Source organism: Suillus discolor (genome assembly GCF_016758755.1).
Source record: "Suillus discolor strain FC423 chromosome Unknown F5147scaffold_24, whole genome shotgun sequence".
Lineage (NCBI taxonomy): Eukaryota > Fungi > Basidiomycota > Agaricomycetes > Boletales > Suillaceae > Suillus > Suillus discolor.
This window is the reverse complement of record NW_024541271.1, coordinates 319,469-344,754: the sequence shown is the minus strand read 5'-3', so window position 1 is coordinate 344,754 and position 25,286 is coordinate 319,469. Positions and strand designations below refer to the sequence as shown.

At 47.7% G+C, this 25,286-nt stretch overlaps 10 protein-coding genes across 10 annotated transcripts; 7 read left to right on the top strand and 3 right to left on the bottom strand.

The window, feature by feature from the left end:
* Positions 1-2: 2 nt before the first annotated feature.
* Positions 3-1,970, bottom strand: F5147DRAFT_692811 (DNA glycosylase). Its single transcript, XM_041437210.1, has 6 exons — positions 1,595-1,970; positions 1,458-1,534; positions 1,171-1,408; positions 872-1,117; positions 601-817; positions 3-552 (listed from the first exon to the last, which is right to left on the bottom strand). The coding sequence occupies exons 1-6, from the start codon at positions 1,925-1,927 to the stop codon at positions 86-88; spliced, it is 1,578 nt and encodes a 525-aa protein (XP_041293410.1). The 5' UTR covers positions 1,928-1,970; the 3' UTR covers positions 3-85.
* A 93-nt stretch (positions 1,971-2,063) lies between these two features.
* On the bottom strand, positions 2,064-4,037 carry F5147DRAFT_154830 (uncharacterized protein). The gene is made up of 5 exons (XM_041428313.1): positions 2,823-4,037; positions 2,692-2,768; positions 2,508-2,640; positions 2,322-2,451; positions 2,064-2,266 (listed from the first exon to the last, which is right to left on the bottom strand). The coding sequence occupies exons 1-5, from the start codon at positions 3,993-3,995 to the stop codon at positions 2,151-2,153; spliced, it is 1,629 nt and encodes a 542-aa protein (XP_041293409.1). The 5' UTR covers positions 3,996-4,037; the 3' UTR covers positions 2,064-2,150.
* Positions 4,038-5,636: 1,599 nt separating this feature from the next.
* On the top strand, positions 5,637-6,465 carry F5147DRAFT_692805 (uncharacterized protein). The gene is made up of 3 exons (XM_041437209.1): positions 5,637-5,710; positions 5,782-5,852; positions 5,912-6,465. The coding sequence occupies exon 3, from the start codon at positions 6,111-6,113 to the stop codon at positions 6,315-6,317; it is 207 nt and encodes a 68-aa protein (XP_041293408.1). The 5' UTR covers positions 5,637-5,710; positions 5,782-5,852; positions 5,912-6,110; the 3' UTR covers positions 6,318-6,465.
* Positions 6,466-8,596: 2,131 nt separating this feature from the next.
* F5147DRAFT_576008 (uncharacterized protein) lies at positions 8,597-11,261 on the top strand (the record flags this gene model as incomplete). Its single annotated transcript, XM_041431299.1, has 3 exons — positions 8,597-8,712; positions 8,766-8,902; positions 8,965-11,261. 3 exons carry the CDS (start codon positions 8,597-8,599, stop codon positions 11,259-11,261), a joined length of 2,550 nt encoding a protein of 849 aa, XP_041293407.1.
* A 306-nt stretch (positions 11,262-11,567) lies between these two features.
* Positions 11,568-12,415, top strand: F5147DRAFT_692795 (uncharacterized protein). The gene is made up of 2 exons (XM_041437208.1): positions 11,568-11,728; positions 11,783-12,415. Exons 1-2 carry the CDS (start codon positions 11,627-11,629, stop codon positions 12,116-12,118), a joined length of 438 nt encoding a protein of 145 aa, XP_041293406.1. The 5' UTR covers positions 11,568-11,626; the 3' UTR covers positions 12,119-12,415.
* A 311-nt stretch (positions 12,416-12,726) lies between these two features.
* On the bottom strand, positions 12,727-14,263 carry F5147DRAFT_773137 (ATP-NAD kinase-like domain-containing protein; the record flags this gene model as incomplete). The annotated part of the gene is made up of 8 exons (XM_041441420.1): positions 12,727-13,002; positions 13,075-13,245; positions 13,292-13,392; positions 13,444-13,569; positions 13,615-13,758; positions 13,810-13,895; positions 13,958-14,050; positions 14,106-14,263. 8 exons carry the CDS (start codon positions 14,261-14,263, stop codon positions 12,727-12,729), a joined length of 1,155 nt encoding a protein of 384 aa, XP_041293405.1.
* A 55-nt stretch (positions 14,264-14,318) lies between these two features.
* On the top strand, positions 14,319-15,019 carry F5147DRAFT_692782 (uncharacterized protein). The gene is given in 3 exon segments (XM_041437207.1): positions 14,319-14,489; positions 14,509-14,860; positions 14,964-15,019. The coding sequence occupies 2 exon segments, from the start codon at positions 14,438-14,440 to the stop codon at positions 14,727-14,729; spliced, it is 273 nt and encodes a 90-aa protein (XP_041293404.1). The 5' UTR covers positions 14,319-14,437; the 3' UTR covers positions 14,730-14,860; positions 14,964-15,019.
* Positions 15,020-16,360: 1,341 nt separating this feature from the next.
* F5147DRAFT_692771 (uncharacterized protein) lies at positions 16,361-18,042 on the top strand (the record flags this gene model as incomplete). Its single annotated transcript, XM_041437206.1, has 7 exons — positions 16,361-16,458; positions 16,521-16,976; positions 17,028-17,069; positions 17,129-17,206; positions 17,260-17,510; positions 17,567-17,849; positions 17,908-18,042. Coding segments are annotated over 5 exons (609 nt in total), but the record flags the coding sequence as incomplete, so codon positions are not given.
* A 2,252-nt stretch (positions 18,043-20,294) lies between these two features.
* On the top strand, positions 20,295-20,809 carry F5147DRAFT_635345 (lectin 2b; the record flags this gene model as incomplete). The annotated part of the gene is made up of 2 exons (XM_041432889.1): positions 20,295-20,313; positions 20,362-20,809. The coding sequence occupies exon 2, from the start codon at positions 20,369-20,371 to the stop codon at positions 20,807-20,809; it is 441 nt and encodes a 146-aa protein (XP_041293402.1). The 5' UTR covers positions 20,295-20,313; positions 20,362-20,368.
* Positions 20,810-22,811: 2,002 nt separating this feature from the next.
* Positions 22,812-23,326, top strand: F5147DRAFT_575941 (uncharacterized protein; the record flags this gene model as incomplete). The annotated part of the gene is made up of 2 exons (XM_041431294.1): positions 22,812-23,006; positions 23,066-23,326. Coding segments are annotated over 2 exons (456 nt in total), but the record flags the coding sequence as incomplete, so codon positions are not given.
* Between the last annotated feature and the right edge of the window lie 1,960 nt (positions 23,327-25,286).

The window sequence follows — 25,286 nt, the reverse complement described above, 5'->3', positions numbered from 1 at the left end:
GTTTCCACACTTTAAGAACGCCAGTACCGATGCTGAACGAAGTCACAGCATCATTAGCAATGAGAAGTACAAGACGTGAGAATACCTACTTTGCATCCTCTACTTGGGTGAGCGGTACCCACTGAGCATTCAATGTCTGCGGAATTGTATCAAGCTCCACCTCGGATACCTCGGATCCTTTTTGCTTTCCCTTGAGGTTCTTGGCGCGACTACGATTTTCCCTAGCGCCTTGATTTGCTGAAACAGCTGGGCGAAGTTGTGGAAGCTCGTCTCCCTCCAGTAGTACCCACTGAACACGATAGGTCTTCTTGATGTGCGAAAATACATGGACTACATCACCCGCGGACGTCACTTGTATTACTTTTGGAACGTTATCTGATGAGTTAGAATTCGGTAATGTCTTCAAGCGCTTCTTGTCGCTGTTCGAGGATGGTGGGTGCATGAGTAGTTCCTGAAGGAGTGTGTATGGTATCTTGGCCAAATTGGATGCGGAAGCCTTTGTTCCTGATAAATTAGGTAGTGTAGGAAATTCGTGTAAACCGGCTAAAAGTCCTGTGTCCACACAGTCAGGAGGTATATCTCGGCTGAGCGTTTACTCACCCCCTTGGGGTCGGCGGACCAACAAAAACCAGCGATCTCGACTGTTCCTGTTTCGCCACTCAATGACATTCACAGAATCAAGTTCTTCTCGGGGCTTTTTACGCTCAGCTTTCATTGGATATATAGTCACGGATCCGTTGTCTTCATCAGATGGTATAGGATCGCAAACGATGCAGAGTTCCTCGATATCAGCTTCTACAGCACCTGTATGCGATGCCTGTGCAATGAAGTCATTAGGAGGTGATCAGAACCCTTAAAATAGAAAGCTAACTGTGGGTTGTGTCCTCTGATATGCCTTACACCATAGACGCAGGGGGCAATCCGAACACACAGGATCTCGTACTGCACAGACAGTACTTCCTAATTCTATCAAAGCTTGATTTATGTCACCTGGGCGCTTTGACTGTTTTATGAATGATTCGGCGCCTGCCCATAGAACATCTAGGGTTCGTTTGGATTTGGGCTGTGCATGCAATGCTGTAAAACGACTAAGGAGTCGGTGTACATTGCCATCAAGCTGAGAACCATTGAGACACTGCAGTAAGGTGGTTCTGGATAAAAATAGCCTACCACAGGTACACAGTGATTATATGCAATAGAAGATATTGCGCCTGCACTGTATCTACCTACACCTGGTATCTTTGCTTCCATATCTTTTGCGTTATCGGGTAAGCGACCATGTAATTCTTTGACAGCTTTCTGGGCACCACTCAGTAGGCGAGCCGCACGCGAATAGTAGCCCAGCCCCTTCCACAACGAGTTGACGGTCTCAATATCAGATGCCGCGAGGTCCCTTATAGTAGGGAATCTAGATGAATTAGGCCAGATAATCCAGAAAACTGAATTTAGCGACGTACTTCGCCATCCACTTATTATAATATGGTATTACTGTCACGACTTGGGTCTGCTGTAACATAATTTCCGAGATCCAGACCTAAGAATCTGCCTGAGTCAACTCTGAGCAGCTTTTGGAAGCTTAAAGATAGATGATTACCTCGTATGCTCTTTGCGCACGTCCCTCAGCGTCGAGCGAAGGGTCAAACTTCTTGCGCCAGGGCATTTTTCGAGCGTCATGGACTCTGTCGTACCATTCCAGGAGAGCGATTCGCATCGGCTCGACAGCGCTTATGACATGCATGGACACTGGATGACCTAAAATACCGCTGACCACGGTAGAGCCATCATTCTCGTGAATCTTCTTACGCGCCTTCCTAGTCTTCTGTGTCACCTTAGTACGCGATGTTTCGTCGTAGGAACTGTCAGAGTTGTGAGCATGATCATCTTCCGATTCAGAGGCTGGACGTTGTGCGCGTTTTCGTTTGGGCATCAGCAAAAGTGTTCAGTGAGTACACACTGCAAAGTGACTGCCAGTCCCGGGCCAGTCCATTTCAAACTCAGACTAGGCTAGGCCTCCTAAGGCATAATTACGAAGAGCTCAATTCTGACACAGTTTGACAACATTGGTGAATCAAAAAGTATGGAAGATGAAATCAATAAGTCCTATTATCGAGCAAGAGGTATGAATAATTGTACACTCTTTATTGAGACTTCTAAATTAGCCTTGTCTGTCCGCCAGGAAGGAAACTGCGTCGCCTTCGTGCACGTTCAAGCGGTGGCAGGTCATCTTCATCTTTGGCAGACCTGATGCTTGTATCTGCATCTTTTGCTGAAAGATACAGCGGGTGAGTAACCGAGTACAAAGGAAATACTAAGTAATGTACCTGGTGAGCTACTGTCATTATCTGGTTGTTGCTGTCCCTCATTGTCATCAGCTTCCGACGAGAGGTTGGCTGGAATGAAATTTGACCCAGCAGCAGCGGGTGACATATGCCTCGGAAGCATAGAACGTCGCTTCTGTGAAATAGAACGACGTGAGAGCATGAAGCGCGGCCTCGGACGCTGCATACCTTGTTGGTGCCCGCAACGTTGACCATTTCTAAATCAACTTTGAACTTTGCCTCATCTACCCTAGATCTTTGTTCAACGCACTCCACCACCCATGCGATGCCAACGACGAGTGGTTTGGGGTCATTCAGAAGTCTGACGCACGATCAGTAGGGTTGTAGATGATGTTGATAAGAAACAGCTGACCGATATCGCGTCAGCGTGCTAGCTGAACCATTCTTATACACAATGTGGGTGCAGCTCTGCCCAACACGAGCAAGTATCTAGAGGGAGACAATCATTGAAAATCAAACGAGTGGCATCATATTGCGACTTACTCTGGCGCCGAGCCCTCTCAGCATGTCGACGAACAGGCTCCCCGCATCATCACCGTCATCCGTCCGCACATCCACAAATATTGCACACTTTTTCAACACTTTCAAAACGCTCTTACCTGCGCTTCCACCTTCCATAGGACTAGCGGCGGCGTCGCTCTTTGAAGGTGCGTTCCGCTGCGAAGCTGCTCCATCCGTAACTTCGTTAGGCTTTCCTCTGTCCTTCGCATCCTGGGCGGATTTGAAGCCTGAGCTTGCACCCGATGCGCCATAATATGTACTACTCGATGACCGAAGCCCTGTACGTGTGCCTAGTGCAACTAGCTTAGGCGGAGTTTTCGGAAGAGAAGAGAGTGATTGCGATAAAGCATGCAATGCGCTTGATGCACGGCGCGAGTCCCACCCTTCGGGTTGCTTCCCTTTGTCGGCTGAGCCTACTAGTTCTTCAATCACGAGGTCAGCCACCTTATTCTGTTCTTCGGATGGTTTACTGCCAGGCAGTAATGGGGTTGCCACATCGGGTTGCTTCCCCTGCCCGAGATCCTCTTTCGCACCCGAAACATCGACGGTCGCATTGGCAATATAATTATCGGCAACTGTACCTCCACCTCCACCTTTCACTGGGCTAGCCATGACACTTGGTAGGCTTGTCTTTCGACTGGCCTTCAGAGATGGCTTCACAAGACCTGGACCGAAGATGCCAGTTGCGGTACGCCCAAGTGCTCCGCTCTTGTCCTTCATCCGCTTCATCATGCTGACTCGGCTAGAACCAGAGATAGTAGCATGACGTTTTAGCGAAGATGCCGTTGGTCTCGCAAAGGTTCCCGACGAGCCAGTAAGAACACTATCGTCCTTGACCACTGAATGAACGGCTCCTGTGTGTTCGTCTTTGTCTGAACTGACATTGAAGCCCAAACTCGTATTCGGCCGACTTGGTGGAGGCATCGCAAGCTTCTCCAGAGCTGTTGACAGTGTGAATAGCGAAGACTTGGGTTTCGATGGAGCAAAAATGCTGGAACCACCAATAGGTGGCCTTTTTACTGGGGAGGTTCCCCCGCGTTGCTTAATCGGAGACGCTGGAAGTGGAATCCTAGAGGGAGATGGAGGTGGTCGTTGCACACAGATGGATGACGATGAAACAGTTGTAGACGATGAAGGTGCAGGTTTGGCCTTCATGAAAGAGGCGAGCGATGTTTGTTTAAATTTTGCGGGGTCTGGGAATAATTGTCAGAAAGGATACGATAATGATGCGCTCGACTTTACCCTTGGAAGTAGAGGCCTGAGATGATGATGTCACACTGGCAGGCTCATCGTCTGTATTCAATGAGATATTTACAGTGCTGGCTTCGGGCGGTGGGTCGCTTTCATCCCAGCTCTCAGGCCTCTTCTCTTTCATTGATATGCTGCGTGTCACGCGACGAGGACCAGAAGATGGAAGTATGGCCTTCTTGCCTTTCGATAAGTTTCCGATAGGCTTTGAGCGCGCGGTATGGGAACTTCCAATGGTTGCCGAGCGTCCCCGTTTCACTGGCACAGGCGGGGGAGGCATAAGCGATGAGGTGGACGTGGATGGACGTGGAAGACGAGAGGGAGCTGCTGAGGAGGTTGAAGATCCTGCAACATTCAGTGACGAAGTGTTATCCACGACATCTTGAGATTGTTTGGATTTCTTCTATCAAACGAGGGTGTTAGTTCTCTATAAGGCACTCAACACCCAATGTCAAGCGCACCTCAGCAGTAGCAGCAGCAGCAAAAAGACTTGGTACGGCGGGGCGGCGACCTATGAATGAAGTAGGCGGCAGAGGCGTAAGAGGAGAAAGAGACATATGCGAAGGATATGCGGTCAAATTTCGTGGTGTCGCAGACTCAACATGAACAATCGAGTTGGTTTTATCAGGAAGCTTGAGGTCGAATTTCGGTACGTTTGTGAAGTGGGACATAGCGGACGCGGTATCAACATCCATTGCGTGCTCCGTGTTGGGAGCACCCTCATCGGTGGTAGAGAGTGGTGTGAGCGGAGAGGTCTGGGCCACCTCTGTAGGTGGAGGGACAGGCGTGATCTTCAGTTGATTGTGCACTTTCCGAGGTGAACGCATCGGAGAAAGGGTTCGAAGGTCGAGTTCTGGAACATGATCTGTAGGAAGCGGAACAGAGCGTGCACGCCCAGAAAAAATGGGGCATGACTTGACCTTGCCGTTCGTAGCATGGCATGCTGATTCAGTGGCAGCGCGGACAATCGGTTCTGCCATTTTCCTGGGAGATCGTGATGTCGGTTCACGGTTCTCTACAGAGTGACCCATTGACAACAAGCTCAACGCCGGTAATGGATCTATTTTGATACGCTTTGCTTCACGATGACTTGCGGGACTGAGCAGGTCTTGATGACATGTATCGGACGACCGTTTGTTCTTCTTCGGCGACAACAGTATTTCGTCGTTCTCGTTCTCGTCTTCCTCCTCTTCAACATCCATATATCCATCGCCCTCCTTATGTTCGTTTGGTTCTGAATGTAACCCGTTCTTCGAGGTAACTCTAGCGTGCTTGAGAGGAGAACGCGCGAGGGGTAGCCTCAGGACATGATCAGGTACGGCTAGTTGGGATCGTGTTCTCTTGGAGGTTTCGACAGACATGTACGTGTCACCGTAGAACGAAATTGCGTGCTAGCTGTCTAATGCGGTGAGCTGAAGCGCTGTGAGCGTCAGTGCCGCGTCACGGACGATTGTCCGTTGATAAGTTAAACGTCTGAGATTGACACTGACCAGTGACAGGTAACGTGTTGAGGCACGTGACAAGGTTCACGCCGCACAGTGGCCCGGCCATGTGCATGGCTTATGGCTTCCCAAAAGCCACAGTTCACAGTGCACATGTCCATGTCAAGTTGTAATTGCCTGGTATAGTTGTTTCATCCTACGCGATGTTCACGTCGATTCCAGAATGTTTGGTGAGACGTCTTTGTTCACAGCCACTCGCCCCTCCTAGTAATGCTTAATAATGCCGCATGGCGCCGTTACTCCGAGTCATGACCATTGAATAGTGAGTCTTAATAATAAAAAAGTCAGCTAACTGGACAGCTCTCAATGCATACTTCCCAGAATACACGCGCAAATTATGCCATGGATTGATAACTCTCAGATAAGAGTCCTTGAGTCACATCGCTTCTGACTCGGACTCATGTAGGAAATTTTACAATGCGCAGCGAGATGCGGTCACACTCGGCCTTTCCTGGTAAGTCGTGTGCGCCCACCCTAGACTATCCCTCCAGACTAATCATTTTAAAATGGAAAACTGCGCATGTGGCCCGGAGTGCAGACAAACTCAATTCAAACCACTGCCATTTCGTTTGATCCATATAGATTTTATAGGTGGTTCTCATACTACACAGCTCTTTCAGTCACCGCCTTGGATGTTTTTACTCCATACGCCGAGAAATTTGTTATGGTTTCTTGTGGTGTTATGCTGACCTATTGTTTCGTCAGTAACACTTTGATTTGTTATTGAGTTGATGCTGCCTGCACTATCTGTACAGCATATGTGCCGAGAGTATGTTTACCCAAGTCGGTCTCTCTTATAAAACATTTTTGTCAGACGTTGATTCACGAGTACCATTGCTACGGCACCTTTTGGTGAATCTGGTCTTCCGATCTTCCTCGAGCTCTTTGGAAGAACCGAACCACTGACATCTGCACAGGAATTCTTCAAGTGTCGGAAGCTTCCATACTAGATGGTCCCACGAGTCCGTGTGTCCCAAGAGTCCGCGCATTGACTCTAGCACACGCAATTCTGCACAGAATCCTTATCCATGATAGATCTGGATTCGCCCAAACATAATACACACTGCCATATATTTTTTTTGAAGAAAATCGAAGTAGATCTTGTTCCATGGGCAACTTATCAGTGCGAGAGGCATAGAAGGCTCACTCTAAAGGTCAGATCTCCACATATAATTCTGGAATATTGTGAGATGGTTATATACATGATTAGAGAATACTAAAACAAATTTATTCGGGGCACATGCTTGTCAGGATCATCTGCGATAAAGAAATAAGCCCCAGACGTGACAATCTGCCCAAAGCGTTACATAGAGACTGTGTAATCAAAACTCCGCAATGCCGAAATGCTTTACACATGCACAACTTCACAACATTTATAACGGTGCGAATTCTGCGGAGCGTGAAAAGGCATTGCGGCAGACGTGTGACATAGTGTGACGAAGTGCGCGAACTCTAGGGAAAATGCACTTTTCTGCGCGGTAACTCTCCGCTGGACTCAACACGTCAATTTTCGAAAAAGAAACTAGCAGACGTTGTACTTTCGATGTCACGCTATCGAACTGTCAAATAATTAATTTTGTTTGTTTGTGCGATGTGGAGTAATAACCGTTTTGCCAAAAAGGCGCGAACTCCCGTGGACATCTAGTAACTTTCAACGTCAATTAACTGTTGACGAATCATCTTGTGCGTAGCCTCTGGACCCAAGTACGTTCTTATCGTTATTTTAACCTGTGTCCACCTATTGATTGCTTGCGTATCTGGTATAGCATGGCGCGTCAGTTCCCCATTGCAAGTTCAATTTCAGCGGATCTGAACTTCCATTTCATTCAATTGCCTCAATCCTAATGGGTGTATTGTATAAATCACGCATAGCCCCCACGGTCCGCTGACAAATGCCTGATGACTCGAGAAACTGTCACTTCATTAGATTCGTTTGGAACTATCATCCCAGCATCTGCAGGGGAGCGAGCCTTCATTGTTGTCATTTGATACGATAAGGTTTGTCTGCGTCGTACCTGGTTACGATGCAAGAATTCTGCTAGACTCTTCCGCACCATTGCTAGCTTCTGTCTGCGTCGATGCTGTAGCCAAGCTCGTCACCCCAAAATCACCACTCACTTGTATCTCATATCTACCTTGACAATCACTGCGCCGCAGCATGATTGTCCTGGAAAAAACCGGGCAGGCATGGAAATTTCCAGTGCAAGACAGCGCCACCGGTATTGCTTATATCCTTTGCTGAATATACTGATATTCTGTCAAGGGTCAACTAATGCCATTCATCCGCCAAGATCAAACAACCCATTTGCATCCCATATTAACGCGATTGGTCACTGATTAACTGCGCTCCTTCAGATTGCTGGAACCAGCGATTAAACCTACTTGGTGTGTGGCACTGACTCCTATTGGAGCTTGGCTGGAAGTAATTCATCAAGAGTAAATTCAAATATCAACCGCATAGTTCATGTTACTTGCGGCCCGCAGCTCTGGTGAACCAACCTAACCTGTTCACGTGTGCTTTTGCGCGCATATGAATTTATTGACAGTATCAAGAGCACTGCAATTTAATGGTAGTATCTTCAAATAAGAGGCGAGTAGTACGCGCGACACGAGTGAGCTAGCAGGACAATTGTATCTACTACTTCGTTAGTGTAAAGTAAGGTGCAAAATAATATGGTGCTTACATCTTAGTCTTGAGAAAGAACTGAGATGTTCGAACGTTCTGGAGCTTTCAAATGGTTAAGTTAAAAGTAAACATAGTGGAATTGAGACATGGTATCATTCATGCGTTGCCCCGTCATTTGCTTTTTGTGCTCGTATCTAACTTGATCTTCCCGACGCCCCTCGTGCCTCGTACTCTCCTGCTTCCAACACGGTAGACTGTATATCAATGGAAATGCAGTCTCATCATATTTTGCCAAAATCTGGCACGTAATCAGTGAGCTCAGCATATCTTGAGTTGCCTTTTTTGTCGCCTCATCCGCAGTGCCACATCATGGACTTGTTATGGGCGTTCATGGCCTCACCACCTATCTGCGAGAGAATCAGCGAATTCTCGCCAAAGCCGTCGAATTTCCCTCGAGCTCGACCGACGTGACTTCTATCGTGGTCGATGGTTGGTCGTGAGTATATGAAGATGTCGTCGATTGCTTGGTAATGACCCTACATCCTTCAGGTTCATCTATGAGCTTTATGAAGAATCTAAGTTACCTTGGGTGTATGGTGGCGAGTACAAAGCGTTCTCTGCATGCGTTGAAGGTGTCGTGAAAGCATGGATGGCTGTGGGACTCAGGGTATATTTTGTCTTTGACGGTATGTCCCTTTGCTTCTTCATTGTGGCGCATATAGGCTCATCTAAGCGATCTTCTGAAAAGGTTCTGCCCCAGAGCTGAAGATTCCAACCCTCATCAGCCGCCTCAACCACTCGATCGTTGAAAGGAGCCTTCTGTTCTTCAGAACTTCCGAGACATCACGCTCAACTCCCCGCTTTCTGCATGAAACACGGATGATACCACCACTTGCATATTATGCATGTCTGCATGCCCTTCATGAAGTCGCTTCATCAGCAGATACTCTACAAGTGCATTTCGCAGATGAAGAAGGCGATCCTTATGCCGTCGAACTCGCCGGCAGGCTCGGGGCATTTGTCGTCGGCAAAGACTCGGATTTTGTCATTCTCAATTCTGGGAAATATGCAGGATATATTCAGCTCGATGACATGCTGTGGGCAGTACCCAAATTCGTGGACGCAGGCTCTGGTGACGAAGACGGCGAGTTCCGCACAGTAAAGAAAGCAAAGACAAAAAAGAAAAACACTGCCCAACAAGGGACTCGTAGGGGTCTAATACCTCCTGCGCATAGCACGGATCTCACTCTGTCAGTTTCGGTCTACACACCGACTGCCTTGGCATCCCATTTCAAGATTCCAGTCACCCTGTTACCCTTGTTCGGCGCCCTGGTCGGAAATGATTTTTCCAACCAGTCTTCTACACAAAGGAACGTGCAAAGCTTATTTTTCGAACGACATCTAACGTTATCGCAACGCATTTCCCGTGTCGGGTCCACGTTAAACGCTATACTCTCCGCTGCCACTCAGAAACGAAAAGCCAGACATCAGGTCGGTTCAGTCATGGATTTGATTGACAGATCTGTGCACGCACTCCTAATCAGACAACCAAGTACAATGGCTTCCGGAGAAACCGACGCCATCGTTGACAGGATCGTCAACGCAACATTGCAGTACGCAATTAACAAGTATGACGGAGATACATTTGGGCCGGATGGTCTTTGGCCGAGCAAAATTTGTGCACTGCATCAGGCAGAAACTTGCCGACTGCCGGGACTGTTCTCCCGTACATTACTATCGGCCGATGATGAAGCAGCCAACAACAATACAGCGGAGCATGATACTCAACTACCCCAGCTCCACTCTCTCTACATCTCCGCGTACCGGTCGGGTCATTTGCAACCAAAGCTCATGGATATCTTGAATACCGGGACTTTTTGGCCAAGGTTATTTTTGGAAAACCCCGACGCGGAGAATGTAGCGCGGAGTATCGGCAGACCTATTAGGGAGTGGATCTTTGCTATTTTGGAAGATGCCGTAGGGCTGCCAGAAGCGCCAGAGGGGAGTGGGAACCCTGAAGTGGGGCAATCTGACACAACTCAGATGGACGAGGAAGATGAGGATGAGCTCATTGACGTGGTGGAAGAAGACTCCGAAGACGATGGAGCCGATCTCCTCGCCCCATTGCGTGGCGAGCTCCAAAAACTCCGCGTGCCAGATGAAGGGTCAGAGATTCCGGCGTCGGCGACATCCCAATCCCGGTCACACCTTCCAACGCAGCCAAAATATGTCATGGAATACGTTAGGCGAGGAACGCGCGTTGCCCCGGAAAGTGTGACGGTGCCAGATATTTCCAGGCTGTTGGTGTCATCCGCGTTTCATGACAATTGCCAAGATTGGACCCCCCTGCCACTCAGGCCCGCATTGGAGCGGATGTCAGTTTTTCTGCATATTCTTCATAGCAGTACTGTTGCTCTCGAAGAATTACCGAGAGAGCAACTCATGTGCGCCCTCGTTTTGCGATGGGTCGTGCGGGTGATGCACCTACGGGCAATAGAATCTTCAAGTAAGGAACGGGAGAAAGAAAAATGGACTAGATCGGAAGCAGGTGCCTTCCTTGCATTTTACACGTCAGGGAGGCATAGTCTCGATTTTTGTGCTATGCCTGCACTCTCCGGCTCGGAACCGAATGCTGGGTCTGAAACTACGCCAATCAACAGCCGTAGCATCCAGCTCATGGCCCAGGTGCTTATGGCAATCGAGAGCATACATCATTTATCCCAAGTTCTCTTGGTATCAGAACGAGTTCCAGTCCGTGTCCATACCCTATCAGGTCAGGCATTTCATATGTTCCTTGCCCAAAAGGTCTCGAACTATCGAGACACTCTACCGGCCGGGCTTTGGGATGCATGTACGGAGGGATTAGGTGATGCCTTTGCGGAAGAGCGTTCAGTCAAAGTCAAAAAATCGAAGATCAATGGAAAGTCCATTGAGCGACCGTCAGTGCGGAAAGCGACGCGTGTCGGGGCAGCAGGTAGCCAGTTCGGGTTGTTGGCTAATCTTCCAAGTTTAACGTTCTTGTCGACTTCCTGTATTGTTTGTTGATATAAAAGAATACCGAGATGAGCTCAGAGTTCTGTAGACTAAGAGAGTAGTTGGCAGTTGGCGGTGATGTGCAGTGGCTCAGCATGCAGTGGTCGGCTGTCCCCAGTGACTTGACAATACAGCTTAACGCTGTGTTTTCTAGACTAATTACATAATATTGCCTTGAAAAATGTAATTTAGAATGCGGTGTTTTCTGGCGGCAGAACGATGTACAGCAATAGAATCGGGCAATCTCACCGACACGGAAATAACAAAGGCTTTTGTACTGCACCACACTGGCACCAACTGACACTTATAAAAGGTTCCACAACCATGCCCCTTCGATTCTGCACTATATCTCTTCCGCGCGCTCGTCATTACTCGTCATGCGAACCTCTACAAGACGCCAGTCCCCAGCCCCTGCAGATGTTATCACGTATCGTTTGAATAGTAAAATGATGTATGTGCCTCCTGCAGAGAGCTTCGATGTGAGTCTTCCAATCCTAGTCACTCGACCATGAAACTGAACGCGATCATTGCAGCAAGCAGTTACATTTGCTAGATCAGCATTCGAGGGTGACCTCACTGGGATTGACAAGAGCCGGATATCCTTCTCGCTGAATGTACTGGCGAACGGGAAGCAGAGCTCTGTGGGTATCAGCAGTGGGGCATGGTCGACAATTATGTCCCATCTGGCACGATATGAGATCATAGACGTGCATGTCCAGCCAGAGCTCAAAATATCAGAACCCCCTCCGAGCTATCGGTCTTGTGGCTCAACTGGGGATGCCGAGAAGGAGCAGCACTCGTCATCACATTCATCATCACCTCTCCACGGTCTCATTCCCAAACGTCTGTTTCAACGGCTCGGTGCCTGAATGCAGCATGATACCGAGCACCTTTGGGCTTCCTGTTTCACTATGTAAAGATGATACCCTCACATGCGGAATATCGTTATGGAGAGCAAATGTTTTAGTGTACCAAATTGTGTCAAACACTCATTTGTATTACATTCTTTCAGTTATGAAACGACGGTTATTGTTATTTCAATATTTCATACAAGTAAATATTACTGCTGTATTAATTCAAATGGACATGGATAGACCTGTAGTATTACCATGCTTCCATCATTATGATCATATCACATGCAGTGCTCGATATGCGCGCTTCTCGAATGAATGGGTTTCAAGTTCACTTGTTATCTGGACTTAATCAACAAGCTGTATCCAAACGAGGTCGGGTAATCAACGTTGCAACGGCGTATAAACGCTGACGCTCACGAAATATTTGATCATATAAAATGTTTGATAGTTTGCCGCTGGCATCGTACTGCAAAGGACAGCGTATAACTACACTAAGTACTGGAAGCGCTCAACCAAGCGCCGTCCGAGATCAAGCGCCAATCAAAGCGCTTAATTTCCTTCGTAGCCAACATCAAATACAGCATGTAATAGAAGAATGACATCTCCGGGCGCTCACCTCGAACCTAGTGTTTGCCACTGTAACGAAGAAGCGCCTTGCTCCTAAATGTTGCATTGTACTGCAACAAATTATTGATGTCCCGGACCCAATCATCCTCTTTTCCAGGCCCAACGCCTTCTTCGCCTGGTTGTTCGTCTCCATAATCGGATATGGAGGAGCGGTTAATGCAAGGCACTGGGTATGGTGAGGCCTGTATAGTAACGGACTCCCCTGGATTAAGAACATGCGATACACGCCCGTCCATCGAAACGCCAGCCGCAGCACGGGAACGATCACCGATCTAATAATGTGAATCAAACGTTTGAGTAATAGCTTCCACGTGTTGTCACGATACACCGAGCGCATTACTCACACACAGCGTTAAGGATGAGGATGAGGGGAAGACGAGAGGTCTAAACGATAAACTTCGTGGACATATTGGCACGAGCACTACAGCGCTCAAGGAAGGATGTACGATAGGCCCTCCAGCTGAGAGAGAGTATGCAGTTGACCCCGTAGGCGTTGACACGATCACCCCATCAGACTGCGGAAATCAGTTACGCGCGGTGCTTGGGAGATTTAATACGCACAACAGCCTCCGTGAGATGTTGCCCGTCTACATAAATATCGATGGTATTAAGGTGTGGACTTGACCCACGGTGTAGCGCAATCTCATTCATAACCTGCCATTCTAGAATTGTGTCAGCATCGTGGGTACATACTTGGACCGTTTTATCCCAACCGTCATCACCGAGCCCTATTTTTTTGCGATCCTTGTCATAGAACATGCACGACAAGCGCATGCGATTGAGGATGGTTGCCTTGCCCTGAAACACTGCTTCAAGCCCTTTCACAAAGTCATCGATATCTATCGTATGTTTAGTGGCGTCCTGGCATTGGCGTGTGCACATACGGAATGGAAGGAGAAAGCCAAGGGTGCCCATTGAGAAACTTAGCACAGGAGGGACCGCTCCAAGACTGAAGAGTGATGCAGCATGAAGAATGGTACCATCACCTCCAAGAGTTACGACAAGATCAATTTTCTCGGCATGAGGCCCTGTGATGGATTTATTCAAACAGGTTGTTTCAGCATGTACAATCTACTCACCGGGACGCCACACTTGTGTGCCGAATGGAATGTCTGGGCGGTCTTCAGAGAACACTTTCACACCCGGATACGTCTTCGCTACATGACTGTTGTATGTTAGGCACCACCTGTTAATCGGCTGAAATAACACAGGAAGACTATTGCGCACTCCAGTAGTTCATCAATTGCCCCAATCACAGGCTCAGTTCGAAGCTTGTTCACAATTAAAATGGATCGTGGAGGGTATGATGCTCCATTTATGCTGTCTTGTTGAGCGTTAGCGGTCCACGATTGTGAATGGAAGGCGGCAGACAAACGCTTGGGATGAAGCACGGGAAAGACGTGAATGTGGTAGTTGTGGGATGAACGGATTCGCACGCGAAGTCAAAGGTAGCGACGGTCGATGTCGTCTTCGAGTGTGGAGACAGCGTCGAAAAGGAAAGGAAAGAAAAGCTCGTTGCACATGGCTGGCCATAGCAGTTAACATGGCTGCCAGTAAGTAAGCTTGACTTACATAACTGCACCGTGCAACATGCCACACCGTGACCGATGCATCTTTCTTCTTGCCACAACCTTGCGAAATGTTCTCACTCGGTAAAACATTCGTAAATCGACTACAAAGAACTCTCGTTGAATCCGAAGACACTGTATGGCATTCTGGAACTTTTCTTTTCTGCCACTGCTAGTATGGCAGTATTCCTGTGTTGATTAAGTTACGAGCAAACTTCTGGTTTGGTCACTTTTTTCAATATTGGTCTCAGGTTCAAGTGCTCACGGCTTCCCAGCCCGTCGTGACAGAACCTGAATCAACCATATATATACTACAGCACTTTGTTCAAGCGAAGAGCCGTACTTCACGGATCAGTCCGAATGGGATACAGTGCAAGTACGCGGCCAGTGCACGAGTACCCAAGTCCTTCAAGTACAATTTAATGGAATGACTGTCTTCCTCTATGGTCTGGACTCTGGCTAAGCCTACTACTAGGGGAGACTGGTCCGAACTGGGGGTGGTTCCTTGGCGTTGAAACAGTGTATCTGCGACTATGTGCCTGCATGTCAAGTACTACGGCACTACACTATAGCCTACGGCAAACCCCGAAGGAAACCGAGCGGCTGGCTAAGCTAATACGGTGCTACCCAAAGTGCTAGCGTGAAACATTGAAATCAACGCTCTAGAGTCATCGCTATCATATGCCGGGATTGTACTCTGATCAATACTAGGTGTTTCCAGTGATCCAATCCAAAGGTGCATTAGGCTATCTCCGAGGTTACGCTCTCGACGACAGATATGTCACCCTTGGCCCAAGTCGGCCCCGCCTTGCTTGGCTAAAGCATCGAAGCATGGTCACGGTGGTTATCGACCCATCTTTCTAGTGGGTCCGAAGAGGAGCGCCTTCTCAGAGGCTTCTGACGCTCGCGTAGTGTCAACTCTGGAAGACCTGTATCGCTCGCGGTAAATCTTACCAGAACCTCCACGATTTATACGTCGATGACTCGTGCAGGAGAAGCAATTCCGAACATCTAGAAAAACGTTCATCAAATCGTGGCGAGTCGATTGGATGCAATTTGGCTACTCTGCTCACTTTTTGAGGCCGGTCTCGTGGGATTTGGCAACGCACATCGATGATAGACCAAGCAGGCAGTTTCATATCATATCATTCCTACAGCTACAAGAGTTTGCGACCCAAATGGTTTTTGCCGTTGGTGAGAACTGTGGCTCCTTGAAGGCTTCCTATGATTTTACACTCCCGCGAGGACTGTACTGATGACCGAATACTTACCATCTTTCAAAAATCTCGACGATGACAAGAAAATTTTGGTGACACTGCTTGTGCAAATTATGCAACAACCCTGGTATGGTTGGTGTTATCCCGGTCTCGGTACCATTGATAGTATCCGCAGCGAGCAATAACAAATGCCAACGAGACGCTGCCTTCCGAAATTTTCGCAATGTTGTCAGTCAATCAGGATACGCATGAATGTCAGATACCTGGCAAATATGTGAAATGGAGTAGTAGGTGACTATATTCATATTGGGATAGTTATCTCTGATAGCTCGTTACATTGGTCCCCTTTAAAAGGCTTTCTTGGTGCGGATCTGGAATACCTGCAACAAGGACCTTATGAGACCCTGAAAGGGCTGAATAATTGATGTGAGTCATCTCGGTGAATATCTCACAAGTTTTCCGTGCGAATGGGCTGCATCATGTCACTTTCGGTTGTTCCTTCATGACGCTAATTGCATCCTAAACCAGACATGGACATGACTGCCCATTGCAGCGCGTCAGCCAGCACGCCGAACTTTACGGTTTCGGTACTTTCGATCGCGTCATACAACATTTCAGGCAGGGTCTTTGTGATCCATGTGAACCCATCGTTGCTGTACTACATCTATGGGGATACTTAATGTGTTGGCTATCCTCGATACACTCGAGTACTGGTAAGGTCTTGGCGAATGCCTTCAAATCTCATTATTATGAGTATGACATCAAAACGTTGACGAGTGCAGCAAATAATTCCCAGACTCTCGAGTGGAATGAATAGGAGTCTTTATTTGGTTTTATTTGACAGTATGACCCGCAAGCCCCTATACTTGCGAGTCTCAACCTCCCTCTCGCACTATGTCTTCCATCGGCAACGATATGTTCAGAAACTTTGAGAGAGTTAGCCGTACGTTTAACATTTTTTTACATAAAAAACATACATGTTGATGATGATTTGAACATATCTAGCAAAAGTTCAGGAGCCTATTGAAATGTTCCCCCAATCGGAGCGATACAACTTTCAATCTATCTCACAGCATGATGATGTCGAGCGGGACGAATTGTCAGACGGATCTGAATACGACCCGAAATCTCGCGATACTAACCGTCTCACTGTAAAGAAACCGAAGGAATTTAACGTGTAAGTATGGTCATATACCTCATGGGTAATTCTGTATTAATCATCTGTGAAGGGGTCGACAATTGGGTGGAAAAAAAATCAAACTCGACCGAAAAAATCGAGCATTGGTTCGTGCACTCGCAAAGCGTAAAAAGTGGGACTACAAAGAGATTGCCGCCGTCTTCGATGTATCGCTTCCTATCATCAAGAAGATCATGGCCAACGGCTATGTCGCGGTAGACGACAAACCATGGGAGGATGCGAAATTTTATGAGGAGAGTGACCTTAACAAGTTGATTTTGAGGGTCAGTCTTGAAAACTGTGTCTCTCGAACTCATGCATGACATTTGCAGCAGCTGCCGCCTGCCACGGAGAAACAGAACAAACCCAAGAAACAGGTATTATCAGTTGTGATGTCAACGCACGTTTCTCATGAGGTTATCTTGTCGAACACTAGGACAGAGCATATGTGAGATCCCCCAAAAAATCTGTAGTTGCCGCTTCCCCTCCTGCATCGGCTCCTATGGAGGTAGAAGTAAGTTCGCTTCAATCATGCTGTTGTAGTCTCACATGTGCCCAACCTATCAGCCGGATTCGAATACAACGTGCAGCATATTCAGGACGTTCCGAAACGAAGCGATACTTGTTCACGGGGAAAAGGTCCATTCGATACTTGAGGAAATTGGGATTGAAGATGACGAGACAATGTTCGCCGTCCTGATCATGGATGATGAACGGTTGAACGGCATGCTACAAGAGGCCAAGCGGCTCAACCTCGTGGAGAAGTATTCTGTCATTCAAGCGCTGAGAAATTTCGGGGAGAAGCACAAAATAGCGAGGTAGAACGTTCATGATCAATGTTTCCTATTCGATGATTCGATGAGATCGTTCACAGGTGATAGCTACCGCAAAGCCTTTGGGCATGTTTGGCTTCTTCCATACTAGTATGACATTCCATCTCCGAGATGCTAACAGCAAGAATCACCACATGACTGACGACTACCTCGGATCTTACATAAAACTTGACCACTTTTTTTCTTTGGACGCTAAGAGAGGCTCGGGCGTGCTGGTTACTCTTTCGGTTTACAAAATGATGATGGACATATGGCACGCTTCTGAGCTTCCTTTATTTAATACCCGGCTGTAGAACAGAATTCCGGAGAATCGAACTGCTATCGGTAAGTTGAAGCCACTGCCTAGACTCGATGATGACCAGTCTGACGTAGGTCTTTTGAGAGTGGGGAATTTTGGCCTGCATATGAATCATTTAAGTACTCCACCGAATTCAATCTCCATATTGTCGGGGGAAATATGATATTGGGGTTATTCCCCATACATCCCAGTGTTTGTCGGATAGCATTAACATCATAGTGTCCGACTTCGGGATCAAGTTCAGTTCATTGAGGTATTCGAGATCTTATTGCCAGTAGTTCAATGCTTCAAGCTTCAAGGCCATTTTCGAGTCATAATACTACTCAAGACTACACAATTGATCAAACGCCTTCGACAAATGGTTGCGCACACTTCGCACCTCGTCGATAGTGTCATTATTTATAAAAATACATTCGGTCACAGACGACGTACCTGTGAAAAGTAACGGAGTTCTGTAACGACGAAAGATCTTGGAACGTTGAGTGTAAATGTATCTTATGTACTAGGTTCATGTCTCCGTTCACTCAGGATCTTAGCTATAGCCGGTGACGTTGAACTTGTACGTAAATTCATTATGGATAATATTCAACGCGTGCTTACAAAGCATAAGTACCAGACTTCTATTTTTACTCGTTTGCTTCTGTCAGAATCACGGTCGCGAGTAGGTACAATTGGGACGTTGAGCATTTCAATAACGCCAGGACTTGTGACTTCTCTGTTTTCAAATTTCGGCGGAAATGAGCGCTTGTATGTCCCCTGGGCCAGTCTGGCTATCATCGTGGTAAATGCGCAACCTAACTCTAGTTTGCAGTGGGCCTTCCCGGATGAATCGATGACTCATGACTCCACTGGTCGTCGCATGGACTGAACTCGTGCTTGTATACTTTCGTTATTTACGAGAGCGAGAACACGGGAAAATGGCCACTCCGGGGCCTAGGCTCAGCGCTCAGGCGTAGGTTAAGTGGATTTGGCTTCGCGCGGAGTCATCACCGTGGCGCTCGTCGTGGTGGGCAGTCTTAGCACATCAATAAATTCTTGAGTTTTGTTAAGTCACAGTTGGTACGAAGATACATTGGATTTGAACTATTCCATGTTGGCTCCATGCATGAAATAATTTAAATCATGGATGTCATTCTGCCAAAGAACCCGGCAGAATGAGGACTAGATCTCCGCTGGGGCCTTGCCCTTATTACGATAGACAGTACATCATACTGCATCTCTCTGCTCCAGAAAGCCATCTATGCAATAGCCTTCTTCACCCCACAGTACTAGTAACCTTTCTCGATCGACTCAACGCAACTGCACTTCCTCACTCGCAAAGTAGATACAGCCTATACTATCTCATATATCGGTAGACACGTTTGAAGTACTGGAAAAGACTCGAGCGAATCTTTGTTACCATAGTTATGACTCATCAGAAGGTAATGGAAAGCCAATTCGTCCAGCGGCTCCAGCCAGGCATCGACGTCGGCACCACCACACGCATCTCAGACTCAGAACAACGACGATGATCTTGCAGGTCCTGATATCCACATCACTTGACGAGATCGAGGCAGCATTTTCCCTACTGGAACACGACAAAGAAGCCATGGAATGAGTGCCGGTTGACGGATTGAATGAAGTGTTGGAAGCCCAAGTTTGTGATTGGAGCATGTTGCCCGAGCGAGGTCTTCTGTCGACGATGAGATCATGGTAGTTGATCATAGCTCACATGAAGAACAATGGGATCTAGACACGCTGATGCTTCTAACGGTGTTTCCTGACACTTACCATACAGGCCTCGTAGCGCTGTAAAGTTGGCCGAGCGGCAGAAGTACCATCAATTCTGCCACATCTGTTGGCAGTTAAACCGGCACAATTGTTCGCTCCAGAATTCCCGATCAGCGCTATTCGAAGAAAAGAAGGGAGAAGTCAAGGTTAAGTCAATAGATCCGAGTACGTCTCAGTGATGAGTCTCGTGACTCTCGTCAGGGCGACCCCAATATCATATTTCTTGTTCAATGGGCGCTCAGTAGTTCGGTAGCATAGCCAGATTATTTACATGCAGACAGTGGCTTCAACTTACCACTGGCAGTTTTTCTGAATTGCTGTTCGGCAGGCGGGTGTTGAGCGTTGAATAAAGGAAGCTCAGCAGCATGCCATATGTCTTGTAAAACCGAAAGAGTGACCAGCTCGCCTGGGCCTCTCTTAGCTCTCGAACCTAACCGTATTTGAAGATATGATCCGAGGCAGTCGTCACTTATGCGGTGATTCCTGCTGTTACATCTCGGAGATGGAATGCCATTCTGATACGTATGAATGGAAGCAAGCCAAGCATACCCCTGTGATCATGAAGCCGCAACACTTTACATCACGCCTGGCCCACATTGAACCAACAGCTGGGGGACTTGCTCTGACTGTCCAGGGTCAGGGCTAACGGCAACGAGTGCTCGTCATATAAAAAGCCTGCAGTGTATACTGTTTTCTCCAGATCCTCCTCTTCACAATCAGGTTAGAGATCAGCCTTGCATATCATCGTTGTCTGACATGACCCCACAGAAACAACATGTCTTACACAATCGTAGTCAGAGTCATCGACAACACCCGCAACAACTCCAATTTCACGCTCGCCGAGAAAACTGTGTGGCACTATGCCAATGGCGGGAGGTGGACCGACACAGACTCAATCCAGACACTCACCATGGGTGGCAGTGGGACGTCTGGTGGGCTCCGCTTCATGTGCGGTACCGGGGAGGAGTTCCTCGTGGTGCTGGGCATCCACAACTACAAGAGGTGGTGCGACATCGACGTTAACCTCGCACCTGGAGACACGGGGATGAAGATCCACCCCGAGTACTACACGGACGGCACCCCTCAGAACAAGTTGCTGTGGGATCAACTGTCTGAGATCGAGAAGACTAGCGCAAAGGGAACCAAGGTGAATGTGAAGTACGTCCAGGAGGCAGGGGACGGAAAGTCCTTCGTCGTTCATATCACCATTTCTTGAATATCTTGAAGTTGTTCATACCTTTCTCATACCAAAGCAGTTGTTGAAAGATGGCGTAGGATGTAGAACGAATGTACTAGCAGTATGTAAAGATGAAGTCAATATCTTGATGAATGTTTTGTTTGCCGAACACAGTGAATTTACATGATCAATGACGTACCATCTGCTGCAATGCGTTTGTAGATGATACATGCAATGTACATTGTCGACGAGATCTACGCGTGCTCAGTTTTCTCCAAGCCTTTTGTTTGGTACGCTTTGTCACATCCGCATCGTATCTGCGACAAATCTGTAGTTGTCGCTTCTCCTTTTCCATCGGTTCCTATGGAAGTAGAAGTCAATTCGCTTGTTTGATCATGCTGTTGCAGTCTCATGCGCACCCAACCTGTCAGCCAGATTCAAATACAGCATATTCTAGATGTTCCGAGATGAATCGACACTTGTTCACGGCGAAAATGACCATTCAATCCTTGATGCAATTGGGATTGAGGATGACGAGACGATGTTCGCTGTCCTGAAAATGGATGATGAACATTTGAATTGTAAGTATACTACAAGAAGCCAAGCGTCCCAACTTCGTGAAGAAGTATTTCGTCGTTCAAGCGATGAAAGAAGCATAAAATAGCGAGGTAGAACGCTCGCCTTCTATGATTGTCATTGCAGCGTCCAGATGGTCGTCCAAACCATCCGAAAGGGAGTATAAACAATAAAGTCATGTCAAATCATGGAACTCACGCCTTCAGGTCTTTCTCTATAAATCCCTAGTAAACCTTGGCTACTACTCAAGAGCAAATGAACACTCTTTTTGAGCTTTCTCGTGCGTGAAGTTGAGATGTGTATGCCGCGGGTCTCGTAAAAACGGTTCCATCCCTGGCCTGGATGAAGTAGTGAAGGGGTTGCATTCTGTCGGTATTCGAGAAATTTTGGGACAGGGTTTGGAATTTCTTTAGCTGGAGGAAGATCGGCGGGCAACAAGAGCAGGTCATACTACTATGTGCTACCAATTAGCAAATCGAATGCATGTGGTGCACGCTCAGAATTCGACTCAGCTCTACTTCAAAATCACGAAGGATAGGCAGCTGTGATTGAAATTTGAATAGGATAAGGTAGGTTGGAAAGAAAGCGGGCCCTCAGGCCTCAGGAATCGGCACTGCGGGGAAGTATATACTACCTATGGCCTATATAAGGTCGCTGCGGGTGAGAATTCATCTCATGGTTCACGTGAATGATGACCGGCCTGACCCGGAGGACGCTCGGGAATGCTAGGTACGTGTGGCGTTGACTATTTAGCGGCGTGCTGACACAGCTCGAAGACAACGACACAGGAAGATCGGTCGAATGACAGTTTCAAAGTATCTGCAATTCGGAGTTCCAGAAAACACTCCTGTAACTATACTAAGTGCGCGCTATTTAACTGGGGCCATTCGGAACGAAACGGATAGGTACGAATGGAGGGAGGAAAACGGGTAACAAGCAAGTCGGCCGAGGCCTCTGTAAGGTACTCGTCGTGGTCAGAAGTAATGAGAGTCATAACGGCTAACAGGAAAGGATAAGTCACGTTTCAGAACAATATGGCGAGGTCACGAGGACCCCGTTACAGTACGGTACTACGGGTAGAGACCGTAGAGTACTCTATCGAGGATGCCGTTTACAAGCGAAGCACAGAACCTGCGACTGTCTTTGGCCTCCTTGAGGCCCTCTCATTGCATTCGAACGTGGTGACTAGGGGAGAGTTGAGACTACCTCAGGCCAACTCAGGCTGTGAGCGGCTCGCGATTAGTAAAGAAGTCTCGTTACCGTGACGCAGCTCAAGCGCTCAAGTACTATGAGCTGTGGCCGCGTGGCCGCCTGCAGGCGTCAGCGCTTCAGCCTTGTTGGAGCCTTTCACCTCGTTGCCTGCAAGAATAAGGGATGTCAGTATCAGACGATCCAACAGTTCCCGCCCAATGGCAACAAGAAAAGTATGTCTTTTGCTTTCCACAAGATCTATGAAGTATTGAACATGTGTTGTGACTACAGTTCCGAATTCTTGTTGCGCAAAATTCTCGATGTGCTAGAGCAGTCCACCATTGCTAAGAAACCACTCCCGTCGGATGACTGGAATGGTTTTTGGGATGTATACGATCAGGAAGCAGAAGAGTTCGACAAATCATTCGTTGAGAGGTATCTCTCGGATTTGGACAATAGTCTAATTTTCGTAAGCTTTTCTGGCCTTATGCAATGAGTCTCTGTCTGTTGACCGAGCGTATCTTTCAGGCGGGTCTTTTTTCGGCCGTCAGTGCCACTTTCTTAGGGATAATGCTCCCCAACCTGAGCCCCGATCCCAGCGACACGACAAATGCCTTATTAATGATGATATACCATCAACTCAATAACACCGCATTTCCAGGGCAAGTCCCGAGCCTTCCCTCGTGGGATGGCCCCCTTTGGATTATCATCTGGACTCAGACCCTTTTGTATGCTAGTCTCTCAGCCAGTCTTCTGGCTGCTCTTGGAGCCGTCTTGGGCAAGCAGTGGCTGAGGGACTACCGAGACAACACACGAGGATCTCGTGAGTCTCGTCGCACCAGGCGGCAGCTCAAAGTCGACGGGCTCGAAACGTGGCACTTTGAAGCCGTCCTTCGTGGTATACCTGCTTTACTGCAGCTTTCTTTGCTACTCTTCGGCACGGGTCTTGGGGCGTATCTATGGGCCCAGCAACGCACTGTGGCTGCTGTTGTCGTTGGAACAACGTCCTTCGGTGCCTTTTTCTATATTGTGGCCTCCATCAGCAGCCACTTTTATGTTAGCTGCCCTTTTACGACGCCGGCTCTTCCACTCGCATATAATAGCCTGAGCGCAATTCAATCATTCACAACGATCTACGTCATGCGTCCGTTCACTTGGCTAGCTTACGCCATCAATACTCAACTCGGCAGGTGGAGATGTGTGTGGGGTCTCATCCCGCAACTATTGGCAATCATTCTCATAAACCTGATTGGTATTATTCTGTCCATTCTACAAAGAATTGTTTGGGGGGCGTTATATTTATTAACGCCTCCTGCTCCTGATTACCCACCAGTTGTCGATGTATCACACTCTGTCCTCTGGCTCTGCCAGACATCCCTCGATCCCGACGCCATATTTTCCGCCGCGAAAAGGATTCCCGACGTCACTTTCCCTACTGATGCTCTCGGATCATGGGCGGTTTGGGGAAAACTTTTCAGGCTAGTTCAGGACGGGCTCAAACATCCCTCTCCATCCCCTGCGGTATTCATATATGCGAAAGCATTGACTTCTCTGTATTTCACTGCCTACGTCTACAAGAATCATTTTTCGTCCATCTTTAGCCAAGTCGGTATTAAAGATGTAGCAACACTTCGTGTGGATGGGCACCGTAGTCATGGCACGTTGTCGTTGTGCTTTGTGCTGACTGTGCTTCAGAAATGGTTCGACATCGTTAGCGACCCACAGAATCTTAGCGTACCCGAAGGAAAAGATATCATTAGTGCACTTGGCCCAGACATCAGTCTCGATGACCTACCCAATGATACTCTTGAATGGTTTTTATATCCTCTATTGCATGGTCTTTGCGGAGCGCAACTGCCATTGTCTGAGGAGGATATCCATAGCCGTCACTTGTTTTTGCAACCTCTGGCGATCTATATTATCCGCAGGCTGCTGCCTATCGATCGACCACATCCACTTCCTTCCCGTAAAATCATTATAAGATGTCTTCAAGTTATGATCGCGATCCTCGATTGGCAGTCAATCGATCTCGAGGAAATCAAAATCACAGATAACAGGTACTCGACCTGATCTCTATGTGTGATGAAGGCTGATCATCGAATGCGTGCAGTGACACCATTGAAACAATCTTCCCTCGTATCCTTGATCTTCTGCAACGTCCAGATATCACAGCCGCAATTCAAGCTGATCCCATTCATGTACAACATCCCGAAGTGACACGCTCCGGCATATTTTCACGTGTTCCTCGATTCATTTCCTCAAGATCATCAAGGTCACGCACTTTTTCAGCAAATGAAGTCTCGCATTTTAGAGCCATACTGGAGCCTTTAGCACGCCTTGCCAGTGAAACAGAATTCAAACATCATTTCCAGAATAGCGAGGTGGAGACATGGAGCACCGGTGTCTTCAAAGCCACCGTACCTCGATATATTGAAGACGCATCTACCCCAGCACTCTGCCTTTATGTGTGCTGCTCCATTGATAACCTTTTCAAATCCGAGGTTATATACTCTGAAACGATCTGGGGTTCATGTCAGGCAAATGCGGACGCTTTCGTGCTGCTCCAATATCTCGATCCATCCTATCACCAGTTCCGGTATCCTCCCCGCAGATGGCTGGACCCGGGATTCCAAGATACCATCGCATCTGCATATGCGTTGCTGATGCTTTCCACTGACGATGCCATCTTCACTTCCGGGACAACAGCTACGGTAGTGCGCAAAATTATATCCGCAATGCAGCACGAAGA